The 18,091-nt window shown below is 42.3% G+C and overlaps 1 protein-coding gene across 1 annotated transcript; it reads left to right on the top strand.

Moving 5' to 3' along the window:
- Positions 1 to 1,788: 1,788 nt before the first annotated feature.
- RSBN1 (round spermatid basic protein 1) lies at positions 1,789 to 17,924 on the top strand. The gene is made up of 7 exons (XM_057426874.1): positions 1,789 to 2,221; positions 5,620 to 6,290; positions 13,206 to 13,343; positions 13,789 to 13,931; positions 14,688 to 14,855; positions 15,790 to 15,898; positions 16,503 to 17,924. Exons 1-7 carry the CDS (start codon positions 1,804 to 1,806, stop codon positions 16,962 to 16,964), a joined length of 2,109 nt encoding a protein of 702 aa, XP_057282857.1. The 5' UTR covers positions 1,789 to 1,803; the 3' UTR covers positions 16,965 to 17,924.
- Positions 17,925 to 18,091: the final 167 nt, after the last annotated feature.

Genomic DNA, 18,091 nt, shown 5'->3' with positions numbered 1-18,091 from the left:
ACTGGATGATCTGAAGGTCCTTTCCAACCCTAACTATTCTATGATTCTATTCTATTTTCCACTGAAGTGACCCATTTTTTCAACAGCACAAAACAACAAAAAGGCCTTCCAGGGTTTTAATCTCCCTGTGTCAAGTGTTTGGCGGAGGCCTCACCTCAGTGCCTTGCCCCGACGTGCCGCCCACCATGTCACCTCAGCAGGACCACCCCACCAACCACAGCCACTTTACCTCACGTTCCACAGAGCTCCAGTTCGGGCAGGCAGGCAGTGCTGAGTGGCCACATGAACTGATGGAGTACTTTATAATGGATCAGAGATCCTGTGTAACGCCTGCAGGACATTGATCTCCAAGCGCTGGCTCCCCTTGCCAGCTCGTCCCCTCTGTCCCCTCCTTGCTCGGGCTGAGGTGGCACTGGGAGCAGTGTTTACTGCTATGGACAGGACAGCAAAGTCACTACCAGCCTTCTTGAGTGTCAGGAGGAAGGGCTGAGGGAACTGGAAGTGTTCAGTTTGGAGAAGGCTCAGGGGGACCTTATTGCTCTCCGTAAGTACCTGACAAGAGGTTGTAGTTGATACGCGGATTGACTCCACAACTCGTTAGAGTTGTAAAGTAGGTGTGCTTTTATTCAGCGCTGAGGCGCATGGGGATTGCTCCTCCAACAGGATGCACACCCTTCCGTTGCCACTCAGTTCGTTTATATTACATATAATGATTACTTAAACATGGGATTGCTTCACACCTAATACATACGCAAAACGTATTCCCGTCTAGGATTATAATTAGTTTCCTGACATTCCTCCCGTTGGTGCGCCTGCACAGTGCCTCCTGGTGGTGGTCGTTACGGGGTTGTGAGGATGAAGGCCTGTAGTTCCTCTTCATCACTGCGAGTAATCTCTTGCTTTCACACATACTCAATGGGGTTTCGGCTCCTGTCCAAACCTCAGGTTCGGTACAAGCCGGTTTTACTTATCTTAAAGCAGAAACTTGTCAAGTTTGCAAATGTTGTTACTCTGGCTATCTTTTGTTCCTTTTCTTTCTTTAAACAAGAATGTCTTCAATGTTATGAATCTTATCTACTACAATTCTGCCTCGCAGCCTGTAACTCCTGCAATTCTGCTTCACCGTTCTAGCAACTTTGACTCCTATGGTTCTGCTTCACCAAGCACAGCGACTGCTTGCTTCAGCAAGCAGGCACAATGTTAACCCTTTATTTCCTGGTATCATAGCGAGGTGAGGTTGGTCTCTTCACCCAAGTAACGAGGGGTGGGACAAGAGGAAACAGCCTCAAGCTGCCCCAGGGCAGGTTTAGATGGAGCTGAGGAACAATTCCTTCCCCAGGGGTGCTCAGGCATTGGAACAGGCTGCCCAGGGCAGGGCTGCAGTCACCGTCCCTGCAAGCGTTCACACAGTGTGGAGACGAGGCCTCAGTGCCACGGGTTAGGGATGGCCTTGGCAGTGCTGGGGTAAAGGTTGGCCCGGATGAGCTGAAAGGGCTTTCCCAACCCAGGTGATTCGATGCTAACGCGCGAGCAATGCCGTACAAACAACGTTTATTTGCTGCGGTACTGCCGGGTCATCCCGAGCCCACCGCACACCTCAGCCCCTGCCGCCGCCGCCGCCATGACACCTACAGCGCGCCTGCGCTACCCTCCGCGCAGGCGCCCTGGCGCGCACTACACTTCCCGTGGCTCCGGCGCGAACTACAGCTCCCGGCGGAGGGAGGCGAGCGGGGCTGCTGCGCCTGCGCGCGGGCGCCTCCTGTGGCTCGGGCCCATTTAAATGTATGTGAGGGAGGCTGCGAAATGGCTGCGCAGGTCGCTGCGGTGCGCGCCGTGCCCCGAGCCGCGGAGGAGCCGCCCCAGCTCCCCTCAGGGGACCGGCCCGGCCGGCCCCGCGGCGGCGGGCGCCGGAGGCGGGGTCCCTCTGGTGAAGCGGCGGGCGCTAAACGGGCCCGGCTGAACCAACCGCTGCTGGCGGGGCCCGGCCCGGCGGAGCCGCTGCCCCCGGCCGCCCTGCCCGGCCTGCCCGCCGCCGGGCTCTTCACCTTCTCTCCGCTCAGCCTGCCACCGCCCGCCGCCCTGGAGGAGCGCCGCCACCACCACCACCATCGGCATCGCCCTGCCGCCGGCCCCGAGCCCGGCCGTTTGGCCGCCGGGCAGCCGCAGAAGGCGAGGCGGGGCAGCCCCGCGGACGGGGCAGCCGGGCGGCCCAGCAAGCGAGGTGAGCAGGCGGAACGGGTGTGGGCTCGGGGCTGACCGGTGGCGCTCGCTCGGCCCGTGCGGATCGTACCCGGCGGAGCTTGCCTGCCGCAGCCCTCAGCGGCGGCCTCGCACTCCGCCGTCCGTGGCCGGCCGGGCTCGGTGGGGCCGGCTCCGACTCGGCCTCACCGGTCCCGGTGGGAGCCGCAGAGAAAGCGGCTCTCGGTGCCCTGTGCGTGTTCAGGTGGCGGTGGGCAAAGGTGGGTGAGCGCTCCGTGGCTTTGGACCCCGCCGCTGGCCCTGGTCGTAGCGGGGCGCGTCGCTGTGTCCCACCGGGACCCGGAGCCCGGTAGCGTGTGGCAGGGGCTGAGCTACGGGGCGAGCGGGGCTCCAGCGCTGCCGGCCCGGGCTGCCCTCTGCGCAGCTCACAGTGGGAGCACTTCCAAAGTAAAGCTTTCTTCCTGCCGTGCCTGCGTTAACTTACACCAGAACTGAGAAGGTGTTGTGGTTTGTGTGGTGTTTTTCTTGAGTTAAATAGCCTGAGATTGCTTTAATGAAGGCCAAGTTTTGTTTTTTGTTTTTTTTTTCCTTTTTTTTTTCCACGGTACAGAATGATTATTTTTGTTCTAATCACTTATTTGTGATAGCAAAAAGCTTCTTGGGGAGAGCAACATAAATAAAAAACCATTGCAAAAGTTGCTGTAATATATATTAATGTGAATCACACTTCAGGAGTATATGTGAAGTTATTGTGCTGAAGATACACTGCTTACAAAGTTAAGTTTGTACTGTAAACTCTAGAGAGTGCTGCCGTAAGAAAGGGCAAAGCTGTTATGGGGAGAGACTTTTCACTTGGTTTAATGCTTCTTCTCAACTGTCTTTGAATAGTGACTATAAAAGCCACTGGACTGTAACTCCAAACTTTAGCTTGATAACAGAGAAGTACTATATCTCAAGTAGATTGGGAGTGTCACTGTATGTCAGCTCTAAACAAGTAGTCAAATGAGGCCTTCTTTTAATAAAGGCTTAAACACTGTTAAAACTGCTGACTGAATTCCAGGTTAGCAAAGGAAAGGTGTCTGTGTGCTGGAAGGCGTGACACTCAGCGCTACTTGTCCTCTACTGAAGGTGTGCAGTGAGTTTTGGGACGAGGCTGGGTTTGTTTTCCTAGCTATCAGGTGTTATTTGTAAGTATAATCCCATTAATTGTCTATTTCTTTGACTATACTATACTTGGCTTCAGCCATGAGTGACAACAATCATCTCCAGTGGTTTTGCTGGTCAGTAGCAATACTGGTGTGTTCAGTTATGTGATGTTTTAGACTAGTGCAGTTATTTGCACTGCTGCTATGCCTGTAGTTTAGTGACCTTTCTGTAGCTTTCCTTGTGTTTGAGGTACTGGAGGCATTCTGTTTATTTAAAGGAATAATTAAAACTCTTTGCTTCAAGACTGTCAGGCATTACCGTCGTGTCACTGTCTAGCTTTACTTAATACAGATGTTGGTCTCACTGCTGTAGTGGGACTCTGCTGTGTTCAGTGGATACAGCACAGTTGGGATATCTTTTACCCTGAAAAGAGACCAGTCTTCACTGGAAGTTCCAAACTGCAGAGTGCTAGTTGTGTGCCTGCTATTAGGGGATATCTTCAAGCAGGCAGGTGCTCTGAACTAAAACTAGTGCGTGTCTGAGGTTTTCTAAACTATGTCAAGAATTAGAAATAATCAAAATAAGACACATAACCAAAAATTAATTTAGAAGTACCTACAGGAAGTATTTCCAACAGCTTGGCAGTGCCATGAAATTCTTGTTTAGTTTCAGCTCGGAATCTGGCTCCAACAGAACAAAGATCTTCTGTGTAATTAGTATGTTTGTTACAGTTAGTAAAGCAGTATCTATACTTGAGAGCTTAGTGATTGAGTAAGCTTATGCAGCCTCAACTTCTGAGACTTGCAGAAAAGCTTATTCAAAGAACTGTTTCAGTTGACCTACCAAAACAAGTGCTACCACCTTTCTTTTCCTGGTTTCCCTAGGTGTAATATAAAAATAAGGGCATTTGCTGTTTGTAAAGGCTAACAGCAGTAGCGTGTGAACTTGTATTTCAGGTCCTAAGACAATCGTATGAAGTTAGTATTAAGCAATCGACTCTTTCTTTGCTTCATGAGTAATTCTGTTCACTATGCCAGGCTGCTTCGAAGGTCAGCTGTCTGTAGTGAAGAGCTCCGAGACCAGCCTAGTAATGATATTGTTAAACACTGATTAGACTAACTTGAAGCTGCATGTATATATCCTTACACCCTTTCTCATAGATCAGTGTAACATGTTTATTTTTTTCTTGAAGAACTGCAGGAGAGTAAAGAGGAAATACAAATTTGATAGCTTTGCAGACAGGCAGAAAGGAAATTCCGTTAGCACAGAGCCCTGTGCTGCAGGAAACTGAAACTTTAGCCATTGCATCTTCCAGTCTGATGTTGCCTTCAGCAGTTGTTTGGACCCCCACAGCTCTCGTGGTAACATGGCTCTTGGAGGTTTGTGTGAATTGTGGCATGAAATAGTTCTTTGATTCAGGTAGATTAGAGACTTGTCTTGGCAATTGAGTTTTTTAACAGCTGGACCAGCGAGATTTCTAACTACCACTGTCATTTGCTAACTACTATTTGAATTAGTTTTTATTCCTAAAAGATGAGCAGTTAAACTATTACATTTTGCCAAACAGAACTACTTTACTTTTTCTCTCTCAGCCTTTAGCCTTTTTGAGGTTGATTAGCCTTAAAAAAAAAAACCAAATCAACCAGCCAAACACCTAAACCAACCAACCTTCTCTTAATTTCTAGCTCCGATTTAACTGAGTAGTTAAGACTGGTGACAGATAGCTGAAGATGTGATGATTCATATCCTTTAATAAAAAGATCAGCGGTGTAAGGCTATTTTAATTGGAGTTTTTTCTTGTCCAGAAAGCTGACTGCCTTACATATTTGTGCCTCTTCCTTTGCAGTTTTGCTCCTATAGTGTGTATCCAAAATCAGGGTAGTGTTCTGTAATGAAAGTATTAATGTTTAAATGTTACTTGTTAACTTGTTTATCCTCTTCCCTGCATGGCACTGCCTTAAATGTCAGGAGTTATTAATGTACTTACAGATGCTTGGGAATATGGATTCCCTTTGAAGGTATTCTAATACTTCTCTTAAAATATGAACTATCTCTAAAGTATTAAGCTTGAGTTTTGGAAGATTTCCATAATTCAAAGTCTTCTTTGCATAATAACCAGAGGTATAGCAGTTTTTGTTGTACAATTAAAGTCTTGTAAGTTAAGGTATTACTTCCTGGGAATAGAGAGCTTTAGCAAATGGGAGGGTTTAATTCTTTAGGGGTGAACATGCCTCAACTGCAGAACTCTAATCTTCTCTTTATTGTCGCTGCCAGAAACTCCAGATGAAAATGGCAAAACCCAGCGAGCTGACAGTCTTATTATGAAGAAGATAAAGAAAAAAAAGAAAAAGAAACATCGGGAAGATATGAGGGGGAAACGCCTGAAGATGTACAACAAAGAAGTGCAGACGGTGTGTGCTGGACTGACTCGCATTGACAAGGAGACTCTTTCTCAAGGACAGTGTGATAACTTGGAAATGAACAAGGAATCCTTCAGGTACCTGAAGGATGAGCAGCTCTGCAGACTGAATTTGGGTATGCAGGAATATCGAATACCCCAGGGAGTACAAACACCATTTGTGACACACCAGGAGCATTCTGTTCGCAGCAGCTTCTTGAAAACTGGCACTAAATTTAGTAACTTCATTCATGAAGAACATCAGTCCAATGGTGGTGCTCTGGTCCTTCATGCTTACATGGATGAACTCTCATTTTTGTCTCCAGTGGAGATGGAGAGATTTGCCGAAGAGTTTCTTGCATTGTCATTCAGTGAAAACGATAAAAATGCAGCTTACTATGCTTTAGCCATAGTGCATGGAGCAGCTGCTTATTTACCAGACTTCCTGGATTACTTTGCTTTTAACTTTCCTAACACTCCAGTGAAAATGGAAATTCTGGGCAAGAAGGACATTGAAACAACAACAATTTCAAATTTTCACTCTCAGGTAAGAGCTATTTAAAGGCATAAAAGTTGCAGGGCACCTAGATCTGATTATTCTGTAATCAGCAGGGATGGCCTAAAATAGGTGAGGCAAAATGTTTCTTCCAAGCAGATGAAAAAAAGGTGATGTTGAGACTACGGATCACACTTCAGACACTGCTAAATGTGAAAGATCTGCCATGATCTTCTTGCAGGCTTTCAGCTGATCTTCTGTACTTGAGAGAATGCTGACATGGTTCAAAGCAATAGCCAAGTCTGTATTAAGAGTTGCATAGATTGCAAGTACTAACGTTGCTTTTTCTGTTCAGTAATCTGGGTGGTTTTTTGCAATGACATTACTTTTCAGGATTTAGTGTGTCATTCACAACAAATAAGTGTGTTCTAATATCTTAATTCTATCAGTAGCTGTTGCTGGATGCTTAAACTTTCCAGCTTCAGAGTGTTGGTTAGACTGTCTTTTTAATTGCCTTTAAAAAAGGCTTTAATTTTATATACTACCTTGATTTGCACTTCAGGTATCTTAAATTCTCAAACTGTATTTCCATGTAGCTTAAATGGATGCAACAGTAATAACTATGTTAATTTCAAGATTCCCATATGAAAATCTGTTGCATTTGACTCCTGTGATCAAGCTTTAAAGTATCTGTGGGCATACAGCAATGTTACAGATGAGATAAATGACTTTCAGGTGGAATAAAAACTTCTCCCTGCTTAGTGTAGTCTGATTACTACTGATTACTTTTTAAAGTCTTGATTCAAGACCTTAATTACCTTTACTGGTTCACCTGTCAGAAGGAAAACCCTGAAACTCTGTTTCAGAGTGCTGTTGGAACAGATCTTAGTAACAGATTTTGAAATCCTAATGTTTGTGGGTGGATCTTTCCAGAGTTTATCAAATGCCTATCAGGAAGGTTTGCATTGGAAAAACACTGCTTAACAGAAGGTTCCTGCGTGGTCACTTAGGGAGTCTTTAAATCATAGATACTATTGAATCAGTAATTCTGACTCTTAGCTTATGAATTTGACAATGAATAGCTGCTGCAGCACTGATTTTTTAAACCAGCTTCTGTTTCTTGGTTTAAGTAATTCTTTGCATTGACAGAGCTGCATCAGAGTGCTTAGTACTCCAAAACCAGTCTGAGCATACAGACTGCTGCACTTCTGCACAGTACCCACTTTTGCTCTGCAGATGTGAAACTTGTCCACAGTTTAGGTTTTGGTGTCCTTTATATTAAAAGATTTATCTCTGTTCTTTGGAATCATGATTACATTCTAATTTGAGTACATGTGGTGATCCCCTAAAATGGCTAAATGGTGCCAACTGGGTATTTAACAATTGTACTTGGTGAATGTCTTGTGAACGTGAATAGCTTATACTATAAATACATGTGACGAGTGTATGGCTTCACTGGGTTATAGTCTGTGTTGGTATTTCAGTTAATTCTATTTTAAGTACTGTCTAAACTTGATTAAGATTAGTCGTGACATGAGGTTCACTTAGTCTAAAATGCCTCTCTGAAGACAGCTTCAGCTTGACCTGGTTAATCCTTTCTGTATGTTAGTGAAGTTCACACACTGAGCAAACAGAAGTAGAATTATGACTCCTAAGACAGCTGAAGCGGGACTCTTCAGGTAATGTAGATGATAGTAAAGTATCTAGTTTAAAGATGCATTTAAATTGGTAGTGGATTCAGTCATGTCTGCACACTGCCGAGACTCAAGTTTGGGAAGCTAGCTTAATAGAGAACACTAAAATACCTTGCTTAAGTCTGGTTCATTGCTGTTCCTTGGCAGTGCTGTTGAGGAATCAGCAGATTGGCTAAGCTTCACTTTTGGACCTTCCTGTATGAGAATTGTACAATACAGAAGCACTGTATGGTTATTTTTCTGAAGATTAAGCATGTTACAGGATTGTACACTGTAGTTATGATACTATTTTTAGTTGAAGATACTTGTTTTTTAAGTCACCTCCATTCTAGGTTGAACCTTCTGTATGCATGGACTTGTTTGCTATACTGAGCCATACTGTGGCAGGGGGATTCTGGGATTGGGTAGTCTTTAGTCCTGGAGACTTGGTATCAAGAATTTAAAATAGGATCTGTAAACTTCAAATGAACTAAAAGTTAATGTGGCCTTTGGCTTGTACAACATTTAGCTGGTTGTACGCCTTTTCAGACAAACTGAATTGGAGTAGGAAGTGACTCCAGTTCAAAATAAGGACTTTAATCTGGAAGGCTAAATAAAAGTCAAGTGATAATTAACCTTGCAAGAGAGTTAATTCATTTGCTCTCAGGACAGTGAGGACAATATAAACTGAATGCTTATTAAAAAGCACTCTAATGTTTGTTAACTATGGTTTATGCATATTAAAATAATTAAGCTTCAGTGCTTTCTGGATTTTCTTTTTTGCATTGGTTCTGCCTCATTTGTTCTAATGCTTCGGTGCTAAAGCTGAGCTTTAGTTTGAAGCTATTCAGTTGCACTAGGATCCTTCAAGACTCAAATCACTGAACAGTAACTTGTAAGCTTTCTTCACTCGAGAGCATACTACAGTTTGAAAGTTCTTAGCAGTGCAATTAGAATGAATATTTATTTCCTTATCAGCTCTTTAAGAACAGCTGCTTTTAGGTCTACTCGGTGAATAGGAATATAGTTAGACTTGAAAAACCACTTCTGCTTTTCCCTTTTATTCCCCCCACCCCAAAAAGGACTTGATTGAGTCTCTGTATGGTCCAAAGAGCAGTTAAACTGTCACAAAGGGGAGGGGGGGTTCTGGGAAGAGGCCACGAAAGAGTTGGGGGAAGTAGGTTTTACATAAGCTGCTGTTCCTTCTGGGAAGGAGGTGGGAGAAGGAGGTGATGGGTGATAATAGGGTAAGCTTTCCTACTCCTGTATTATACAGTTGGAAGAGTTTAAAATATTCCTTGCAGCTTTGGTTAATGAACAATATCACAGTTTGGTTTTGTGCCCCATCTTTTCTTACTCCTGGAAGAAGATCCCCTTATTCTGGAAGGACAGCTTCTTTAGCAGAAGCTATCAAAATATGAAATGGAGAAATTGTGCCTCTGCACTATGAACTTAACTTGGTTTATACTTAAGCCACATAATACTGCCCAATGAAATATTTGACATGTTTTAGTCAAACATAACCTTTTCTGTAATGGCATGTCACACTGTCCTCTTTCCCTTCTGTTGTAAATAGTAAGCTGCCTTGTGTTCTGGCTTTCTTGCTTTTAGCAAAGTGTTTGTGTGGTTGGTTTTGTAACTAACTTGACATGCTAAAATATCGTCACTGTCAACTGATTCATGCTTTTCTTGAAACTAAAGAGCAACTTCTGAAACTTAACCTCTTTTGTCTCGAGCTTATGCCTTTTCTGTGCGTCCTCTTTCTCTACAGGGGTAGGGAAAGTAATCCAGTACAAGGATACTGCTTGCTTACCCCTTCACGAGGCAGGGTCTGAATTATCTCAGTAATGTGCTGTCTACTTCTGTTCTCACTGTTGTGTGTGAAACACTGACAGGCACATCATTCAGCTGCTATAAAGTGTCTCCATGAACACTGAGGAACTGAGGAACACTGATAGGCACATCATTCAGCTGCTATAAAGTGTCTCCATGAACACTGAGGAACTAATTTCAAATATGCCTCTAACTTTTAGTGTGGTCCTGTATGGAGTAGGAGGCACACAGGGTAGTGATAGCTGTCTGGCCTTTTGAAAGGGCACAGGACACCTGCGTGGTCTCACCAGCCTGATGGTCCTTTTACAGCAGGGAAGATCTGTATTGACCTGATCTGTAGATAGTGGCAGTTAGTAACTCATGTGATCCACTGATGCTTTTTAAGAAGCATAGTGAAGTGATGAGAGCAATGAAGGTGTTGTGGTAGTAAGTTACCAACTTCTGACAGCTATAAGAACTAGAATGACCCAGCTCCTAGGAACTGGCCATTAAACAAAAAAAACCACCCCCCCAAAAAAAAAAGTGTTCCCCCCCAACCCCAAACAAATGAAAAAAAAAAAAGAAAAAAAAAACAGAAGAAACTTTGAGAAAGGTCCTAGTGGATAGAACAAAATGACTTCAGGTTTTCCGTAGTCTCATCTGTCTTCCCTGAAATACAGGGGTGCATGAAGATGGCTGTGAAATGAATGTAGCTGTTGGAGCACTTTGCAAATGACATGTCAAAGTAGCTTGTAAGAAGGTGCAACAAGGAGGTTACTTGTTCTTCCTTTATGCCTGGGTGGTTTAGTGTCCCATGAGTAGATCCATGTTCTTGGCATGAAAATGCTTGTTATTACACAGAAGGTCTTGGCATACTCCTTATTCCTGAGACCACTAACCAAGCAAATGGTATTAGTATTTGTGCTGTGCTGGAGGAATCAAGGATGAAATAGAAACTACATGTGAAGGAATGTTTTACAGCATCTAATCTAGTAGACTGCTTCCCCTGTGATTGAGGTGCTTGAGATGAATACTGCAGCCTGCTGGGGATTGCCATGAGTTGATGTGTGTTTTCAGTGTAAATATATCCTGATTTGAATTCTCAAGTGTAGTGCACATATCTAAGCTCTAACAGAAACTAGCAAAACACTGAAATCCAGGTTTTCCTTAAAGTATTTCTAGTGTCTCTTTTTACAGCTTTTCAATTTTATTTTTATATTGCGTTCCAGTGCATTAAAATAATGCTAAAGCTTCTAGTTTTTATTCCCTGTGCAAAAAATTACAGAGAATAGCTGTGTATGGTATTATAATACGTTTAACTTGGGACAGAGACTTGTGAAATACTAGTGCCTCTCAACAGGTGGCTTCAGTGAAACAAATCTCATCTGGAAGTAGTCTATCTCCACTTACTTTAACAGTACCAGGTAGTTAAACTGAACTGGCTTAAGGACCAGAGCATTTCAGGCCTTAATACTCCCATAGGGTGCATAGATTAATGCTGTAGTTTTCAATTTCCATTAATGCTGTAGTTTTCCATTAACTTCCAAATAAATGTGGTTTTCCAGTGTTCTGGATTGGATTCTGGTTAGCTAGTAGAATCACAGAATAGTTTGGGTTGGAAAGGACTTTAAGGTCATCCAGTTCCAGCCCCCTGCTGTATTGCCCAAGGCTCTATCCAACCTGGCCTTGAACACTGCCAGGAACGGAACACTTACCACTTTGGTGTCATCCTTTGCCAGTGCCTCACCACTCTCACAGTAAAAATCATTCCACTTTACTGATGTTAGCTATGACCCTTCATCAGCAGTGTTCTAATCGGATTTGCAGACTTTCTTCTAGGGCAACAGCCAAAAAGAATTAGCAGCCTCTCAAGGTAGTGCTTGGCTCATAAATCTGCATGGTCAACGCCAGAAAGTCTGTATACGCTTATCCAGCTGCTGCTGCTCTTCTTGATGGACTTGTAGAGTGCTTGAGCTGCCCCATGCAGTTCTGAGAGTGACTTGGGACGTAAACCGCAGCACGTGAAGGCAGAGGTGATGCAGTGCAGTAGTTGGCTTACAGCTGAGGAATAAAACTGTATGTGAAGTCATCTTTGGCTCCTTCTTAGCTTTTAATTAAACCCTGTGTGCCGTCAGTGCAGAACTGCCAACTCTGTATATACAAAGCTAAAGAAAGAACTCTGGAAATAGGAGTGAGCTGAACTCCTGTAATTAAGCAGCTAAATATCTACGGTTGCTGCTAGAGGAAAGTACTGCAGCAGTAACTGTAACTCTTGCCTTGTTAGTCTCTCCTAATTTACCTTTAACAGCTTCATGGAATAGTTCACCTACATCTGGTTTGTTAGCTAAATTGCAGAACTTAAAACTAAAAACCTTAAAACCAAGCTGCTTCATAAATATATCTATACATGAGTTATAAAAGGTATCACACTTCTGAATGTGATTATAAAATTGCAGATTTACTAGTAAAGTCCTTTGTGCCTGCCCCACCACTTTAGCCATGGAGATGTGCCATAGCTTTTCACCACTGGAACCACTTGATGAATGTAGAGAGGCTGTTGAAGAGTGATAGAAGGTTGGAGCTTAAGTACAACTGAGTATACAAACCAGACTAATTACAGCAGGATTTCTGATCTTTTAGGATTGAATAGCTGCTGCATCTACACACAACCTGTATGGTGTGTTACAGCTGCAGTCCACAGGAGGGGACTAGAGAACACTGGAGTGGTGCCAGTGGTTCTCTTCTGGGAACAGGAAATGGGCAAGAAAAGTTTCCAGGTGACTTGGGAAAGTGGGACAGTTCGTGCTACAGAGGATGTCAAAAAGCAGTGAGTGAGATCACAGTGTTTCTGGCCACAGGAGTGACAGCAGGGTATACTGCAAATGGTAGTAGTCAAGTTGTGGGTGACCACTGGATTTCTACCTGGACCTCTCATTTCCTCTGGTTTTGGACCAATTTTGTGTATACACTAGAACAACATCACTAGAGCCATTGCTTGATGGACACGGAGATTTTTTCACTGCAGTCACAGGGGAAAGACCTCTAGGCTGAAGTGAAGAATGCACGTATTTCAGTAGCACACAGTTTGAAGTGTAGAAGCAACAGTCAGCTGCATCAATTAGTAGAGACTTGAAGCTTGCTTGAAAGACTGAGTCAAAATGAAACTGTGTGTAGGAGGTTTTCTGAAGTCAGCTTGGAAGAGCTGAATTCTTCCTGAATTAGGCAAATACTAACACTATTATTCAAACTTTAGAAGTATTTCCTGTCAGTAGTTCAGACAGTTCTTTCTCTTGGGTACCCTGTGGGCACCTGTTCTAAACAGGCTCTGTGCCTATTCCCAAAAGCATCTCTAATGAAATAGATGTGGATGAGCCCAAGATCCATCTGAGCTGTGGCCTACTGTATTATATTAATCAATTTTAATCTCTTGTAACAGAACTAAAGCTGTGCTGGTATTGTCTTTTCCTTTCTGGCCACTCAGGTCAATCGAACGTACTGCTGTGGAACCTACCGAGCAGGACCAATGCGGCAGATCAGTCTTGTTGGAGCTGTGGATGAAGAAGTTGGAGACTACTTCCCAGAATTCCTAGATATGTTAGAAGAATCTCCATTTCTCAGAGTAAGCACTAACTTGTGGTGTCTTGTTTAGAACTCTGTGGATACTTAAGCAGTGACTGAGTTTTATCTATTTCAAGTGTAATTAGAAACCATAAAGTATTTTCTCTAGTGATGTGCTTATTGTTTGGGCTACTAAGGTATGTTCTTTTCCTGTGTCCAAATGAAAGATACTGCGTTAGGTAGTAACAGTTGTGAGAATAATTAAAAAATTAAATAATTTATCATGTAGAGGCACTGCATAATCATCTGCTTCCCTAAAAACTAAGTCTGATAAAGTCAGGTTGGAATATATTGCAATGTCTTGAATATATTTTAGTTTCTGTGCAATTCTTTTGACAGCAAATTTGAACCAGTTTTACCAAAGGCATCATTTAATTTTTCTATCTCACCCAGTGTTTTGTGTTATTGTGTGTTTTGTGGGTTGTTTTGTTTTTGTTTTCTTTTAGATGACTTTGCCCTGGGGGACTCTTTCTAGTCTCAGACTTCAGTGCAGGTCACAAAGTGATGATGGCCCCATAATGTGGGTGAGACCAGGGGAGCAGATGATCCCAACAGCTGATATGCCAAAATCACCATTCAAACGGCGCCGGTAATGTTTTGTTTTCCTTTCCATGTTAAAGGTAAAACATTGCAGTTATGTCTGTGTTAGACTTGAGAATAAAACCTAAATGCTGTATGTGTAGGTAGTTCTTCAGAAGATTAATTCACAGGTTTGAGTTTTGTTTCCGTTTCAAACTGGCTCAGTGGATAAACCAGACATGTTACTTGTGATGGTTATTTTATTTCACCACTACATCCTAGATCAGTGCTTTCTTAAGATTGAAACCCCTTTTTATTTTCCTTCAGGAGACTTCTTTTATTCATCTTACTTCTGTGGAAAGAACTTATTTAGTGGTGAGGAGAGATTAAATGCTCTGAAAGAGTAGAGATCCTTACACTGCTTATGTTGCATTATAATGTTAGTGTTAAAGCACTTGAAATACTGTCTGCCTTCAAAAAATATCATGGGGTACATATATGCTTGGTGTCTTTCCCAAAGAGTGTGCTGTGGAACAAACTTTAGGAGATAAAGAATTGGAAGCGTGTTTTAATTGTAATTTCAAGCAGAATTTTAGGACACACTCCCAAATAATTAAACTTCAGTATCTATTGGAAGTTTGATTTCATAACCTGAACTGTACTTTGCTGTATTTGTTCCAGTCTTTTGTTGAACGAGCATCTTGAAGGAGGGAAGTGTTTTGATTTTGAAGCCTGCAGCACACAAGACTTTTAAGATTATTTTAATACAAATACTTATTTTTGAGTAGCCCATACATTTTTAGTATGTCTTTTTCTCATGTTGTAGGTCAATGAATGAAATAAAGAATCTCCAGTACCTACCTCGGACCAGTGAGCCCCGGGAGGTTCTGTTTGAAGACAGAACAAGAGCTCACGCTGATCATGTGGGCCAAGGGTTTGACTGGCAGAGTACAGCTGCTGTTGGTGTTCTGAAGGCTGTACAGTTTGGGGAATGGTGAGTGCCACTGAAATGCAACTGTTCTCGTAGGAGGGAGTGATCCTAAAGTGGTTTTGTCTCTTAAAAAAAGACAGTTCCTTGGAAAACAAGCCTAATCAATGGGATGGTTTAAACTCTGTAAAGAGATGTGCTGTCTAGAGCTTGAAACTCACAAGCTATATACCTATTTTCAACTTCTTCTTGAGACAGTAGAAGGGTTTTAACAGCAGTTTGCAGAAAATTTTAGTGATATATGAAATAAGCCTTAATACACAATTTCTGGACCATCGACTGTTCTTTTCCTGAGTAGGTATATTAATGCTAACTTCCGTAATAGCAATAGAAGACCTCAATGTAACTCATTTCAGAGCTACAGTGTATTTTTCTTTCATGTACCCAGGATGTTCCTGTTCACCTTGCACAGAAGCTAGACTTGCATCATGGTTTTTTTTTCTAGCAATTCCAGTAGAAATTGGATAGCAGCATTAGCAATATCATTAGATTTTGGTACCAATAAAAGGTGTCTGAACTTCCTATAGTCTTATTCAAAGCTCTTGAGTAACACCCAGCTCCTCATTGCTTTGGCATCAGAATTACTTGGTTACTTTTTGTTTTCCTTTAATACAGAATGATTCTGTTTAATGGAAGAATTGAGGCAAACCAGAAAACTTTGATACTGGCAGGTTCAACGTAGTTCTCTGATGTTTTAGCATATTATTTGTCCGTGAAAACATCACTTCTGTTATGCATGTATCAAGAAAGGAGTAAAATGAAGGAAAAAAAAAAAAAGACATCTGTTTCAAAGTAATATGTGTATTGAGAAGTGATGATACTGTTTGTGTGCAGTGTAAAACTGTAATAGGTTGTTGGTTCAGTGACTTTCTGCTGGAAAGAGTTGTAACTCTGTAAGTCCAGTTGTTTAAAAACTCCTGGTTTTCTCATCTTTCTTTAGGAGCGACCAGCCTCGTATAACCAAAGATGTGGTTTGTTTTCATGCTGAAGATTTCACTGATGTTGTGCAGAGACTTCAGTTGGACCTGCATGAACCTCCAGTGTCACAGGTATTGAATCTTCCCTAGTGACAGCTCATTCTTAGCATTTTGGTGGTAGCTTCTGACAATTTTCAGATTCACAGTGTAGCCAGGACTGTTGTATCCTTGGTGGCCCTCAACTCACAGCTCTCCTGGGCTATTTGTCTTCTCATGTTTCAGAACGGAATAGTTCAGTTGGAAGGGATGTACAGTGACCATGTAGTCCAGCTGTTTTTCCTTTTCACCAAGTTGTGAGTCCTGATACCTGCTATAGAAACAACTAGTAGTTGATTAAGAAGCCATGTATGCCTGTTTCTGCCTTTTCTAATATACTGATGTTGGTTGAGGATGTGAAGTTCAGGATGTGAAGGCATCTAAACTCAGGCCTGGCAGCCAAAACAGCGAGGCCTCCTGTGGAACCTGCTATTTTCAGCTGTAACTATAGAATGTTCTCAACTGATCACTGTCCTCTCCTAAGATGTACACATTAGACAAATTATGTTTTAAAAGTTCAATTCTCTTTCACGTTTTACCTGTTAAACATCGGTTTAGACAGGAAGTGTGTTGGAAGTAGGTGGATACTGAGTTGATTAAACAGAGTATACCACTAACTTTACCCTTTTCCTTCTCTCAGTGTGTTCAATGGGTGGACGAAGCCAAACTAAACCAAATGAGACGGGAAGGCATTCGCTATGCTAGAATTCAGTTGTGTGACAATGACATCTACTTCATCCCTAGAAATGTCATTCATCAGTTCAAAACGGTGTCGGCAGTCTGCAGCTTAGCCTGGCACATAAGACTTAAACAGTATCACCCTGTGGAGGAGACCTCTCCAAACGCAGAAAGCAATTCAAGCTCGAACAGTAGTGTTCCTGGAAATCCAGAGGCAGAAGGTGAACCCCAATGTGTGAGTGTAAAAACAGAGTCTGAAGAACCAGGTATAGAAATGCAGCTTACACCAGGGGTGCTCTCCTCCTCTCTTTCTTCAATATCAGGACTTGTGCAACCAGATCAGGCGGCCCAGCCCCTTCCAGGTTTTAAAATAGAGTCTGATCAGCACCACAATCCACAGGATCATGCAGGCTCTGCTGTGTGATATGTATATAAGCAAACATTTTTTAACAACTTTTTAAAATTTTGATGTGAAGTTATAGTTTTATAACTGGCTTATGTTTTATTGGAGAAATCTTGCCTATAATTCTATAAAGAAAGGTGACATTCCAAAATGTCAAGCATATCTTTTTTACACAGATTATGCAAAATTCAAGTTGTATTTTAACCCCTTAGTACAACCTGTAACAGTGGTCTACCACTTCTTTCTGTTTAAGTAGAGATATTTAATATCTTCTCAAAGTCAGAATGAAATTCCTCCAGGAACATAAACCGATTAAATGACATTGGTCAGTGTTATTTCCCTACTTTTACTTTAGCTCTGATCTTCACCAGAAAGAGAGGTTTTTGTAGAAGACTCGCAAAGTGACTTTCCCCATTTCATTTTAATTGCTTAAAAAAAACCCCAACAACAAAAGAAAAAGGAAAAAAAAAAGCACAGCACTTTTGATGATTTGTGAAACTTTTGGTATCTGTTCTTGACATGTTGGTTTATATACAAGTTGGGTTTATATATACAAGCTATAGAAACTGATCTCTTATTTCTTACAGTAAAATTAACTGAAGCAAGTGTCTGATCCTGTTGAAATGCAATGACTTACTGACCTAACACTTCTCATAGCACTGCTTACGTTGTTTGGTGTGAGGGTTTTGCTTCCAAAATCCATCTTCCCTGAACATGATTAATACTAGTGTCAAAATTAAAGAACTTATTGGTAGTCTTGTGGAGGAAACTGCTATCTTTGAGCACTTTAAGGCTTTAAAATACTAACCAACTTGGCAGCTTGTTTTGGTCAGGTCATAATGTGTCCAATGAAATCACACTTTCCCTTGTACTGATGCACTTAATAGCGTTGAGTTGGTAACTGACTTACACAGTGCGGCTGTCCATATGCCAGGAAGTTCTGTATTACTCTTTCACAATAAAAAGTCTTGTGGCATTGAACTGCTTTTTCCATGAGTAGCTTCTGGGTGCCCAGGTACTGTGGAAAAATCAGTGGCACATGCTAAATGTGTAGAGTGTCAGCTAGCAATGGTTTTTAACTGATCTTTCAATATTTCTGGATGTTACTGTGTAATCTGTACTTGACTTTCACTCACTCCATTTACTAC

Source organism: Pezoporus wallicus, unplaced genomic scaffold, assembly GCF_028554395.1.
Source record: "Pezoporus wallicus isolate ANWC-B61680 ecotype Strahan unplaced genomic scaffold, APGP_CSIRO_Pwel_v1 contig_11646, whole genome shotgun sequence".
Taxonomy (NCBI): Eukaryota; Metazoa; Chordata; class Aves; order Psittaciformes; family Psittacidae; genus Pezoporus; species Pezoporus wallicus.
The sequence above is the reverse complement of the archived record's forward strand: the minus strand, read 5'-3'. Positions and strand labels throughout refer to the sequence as shown.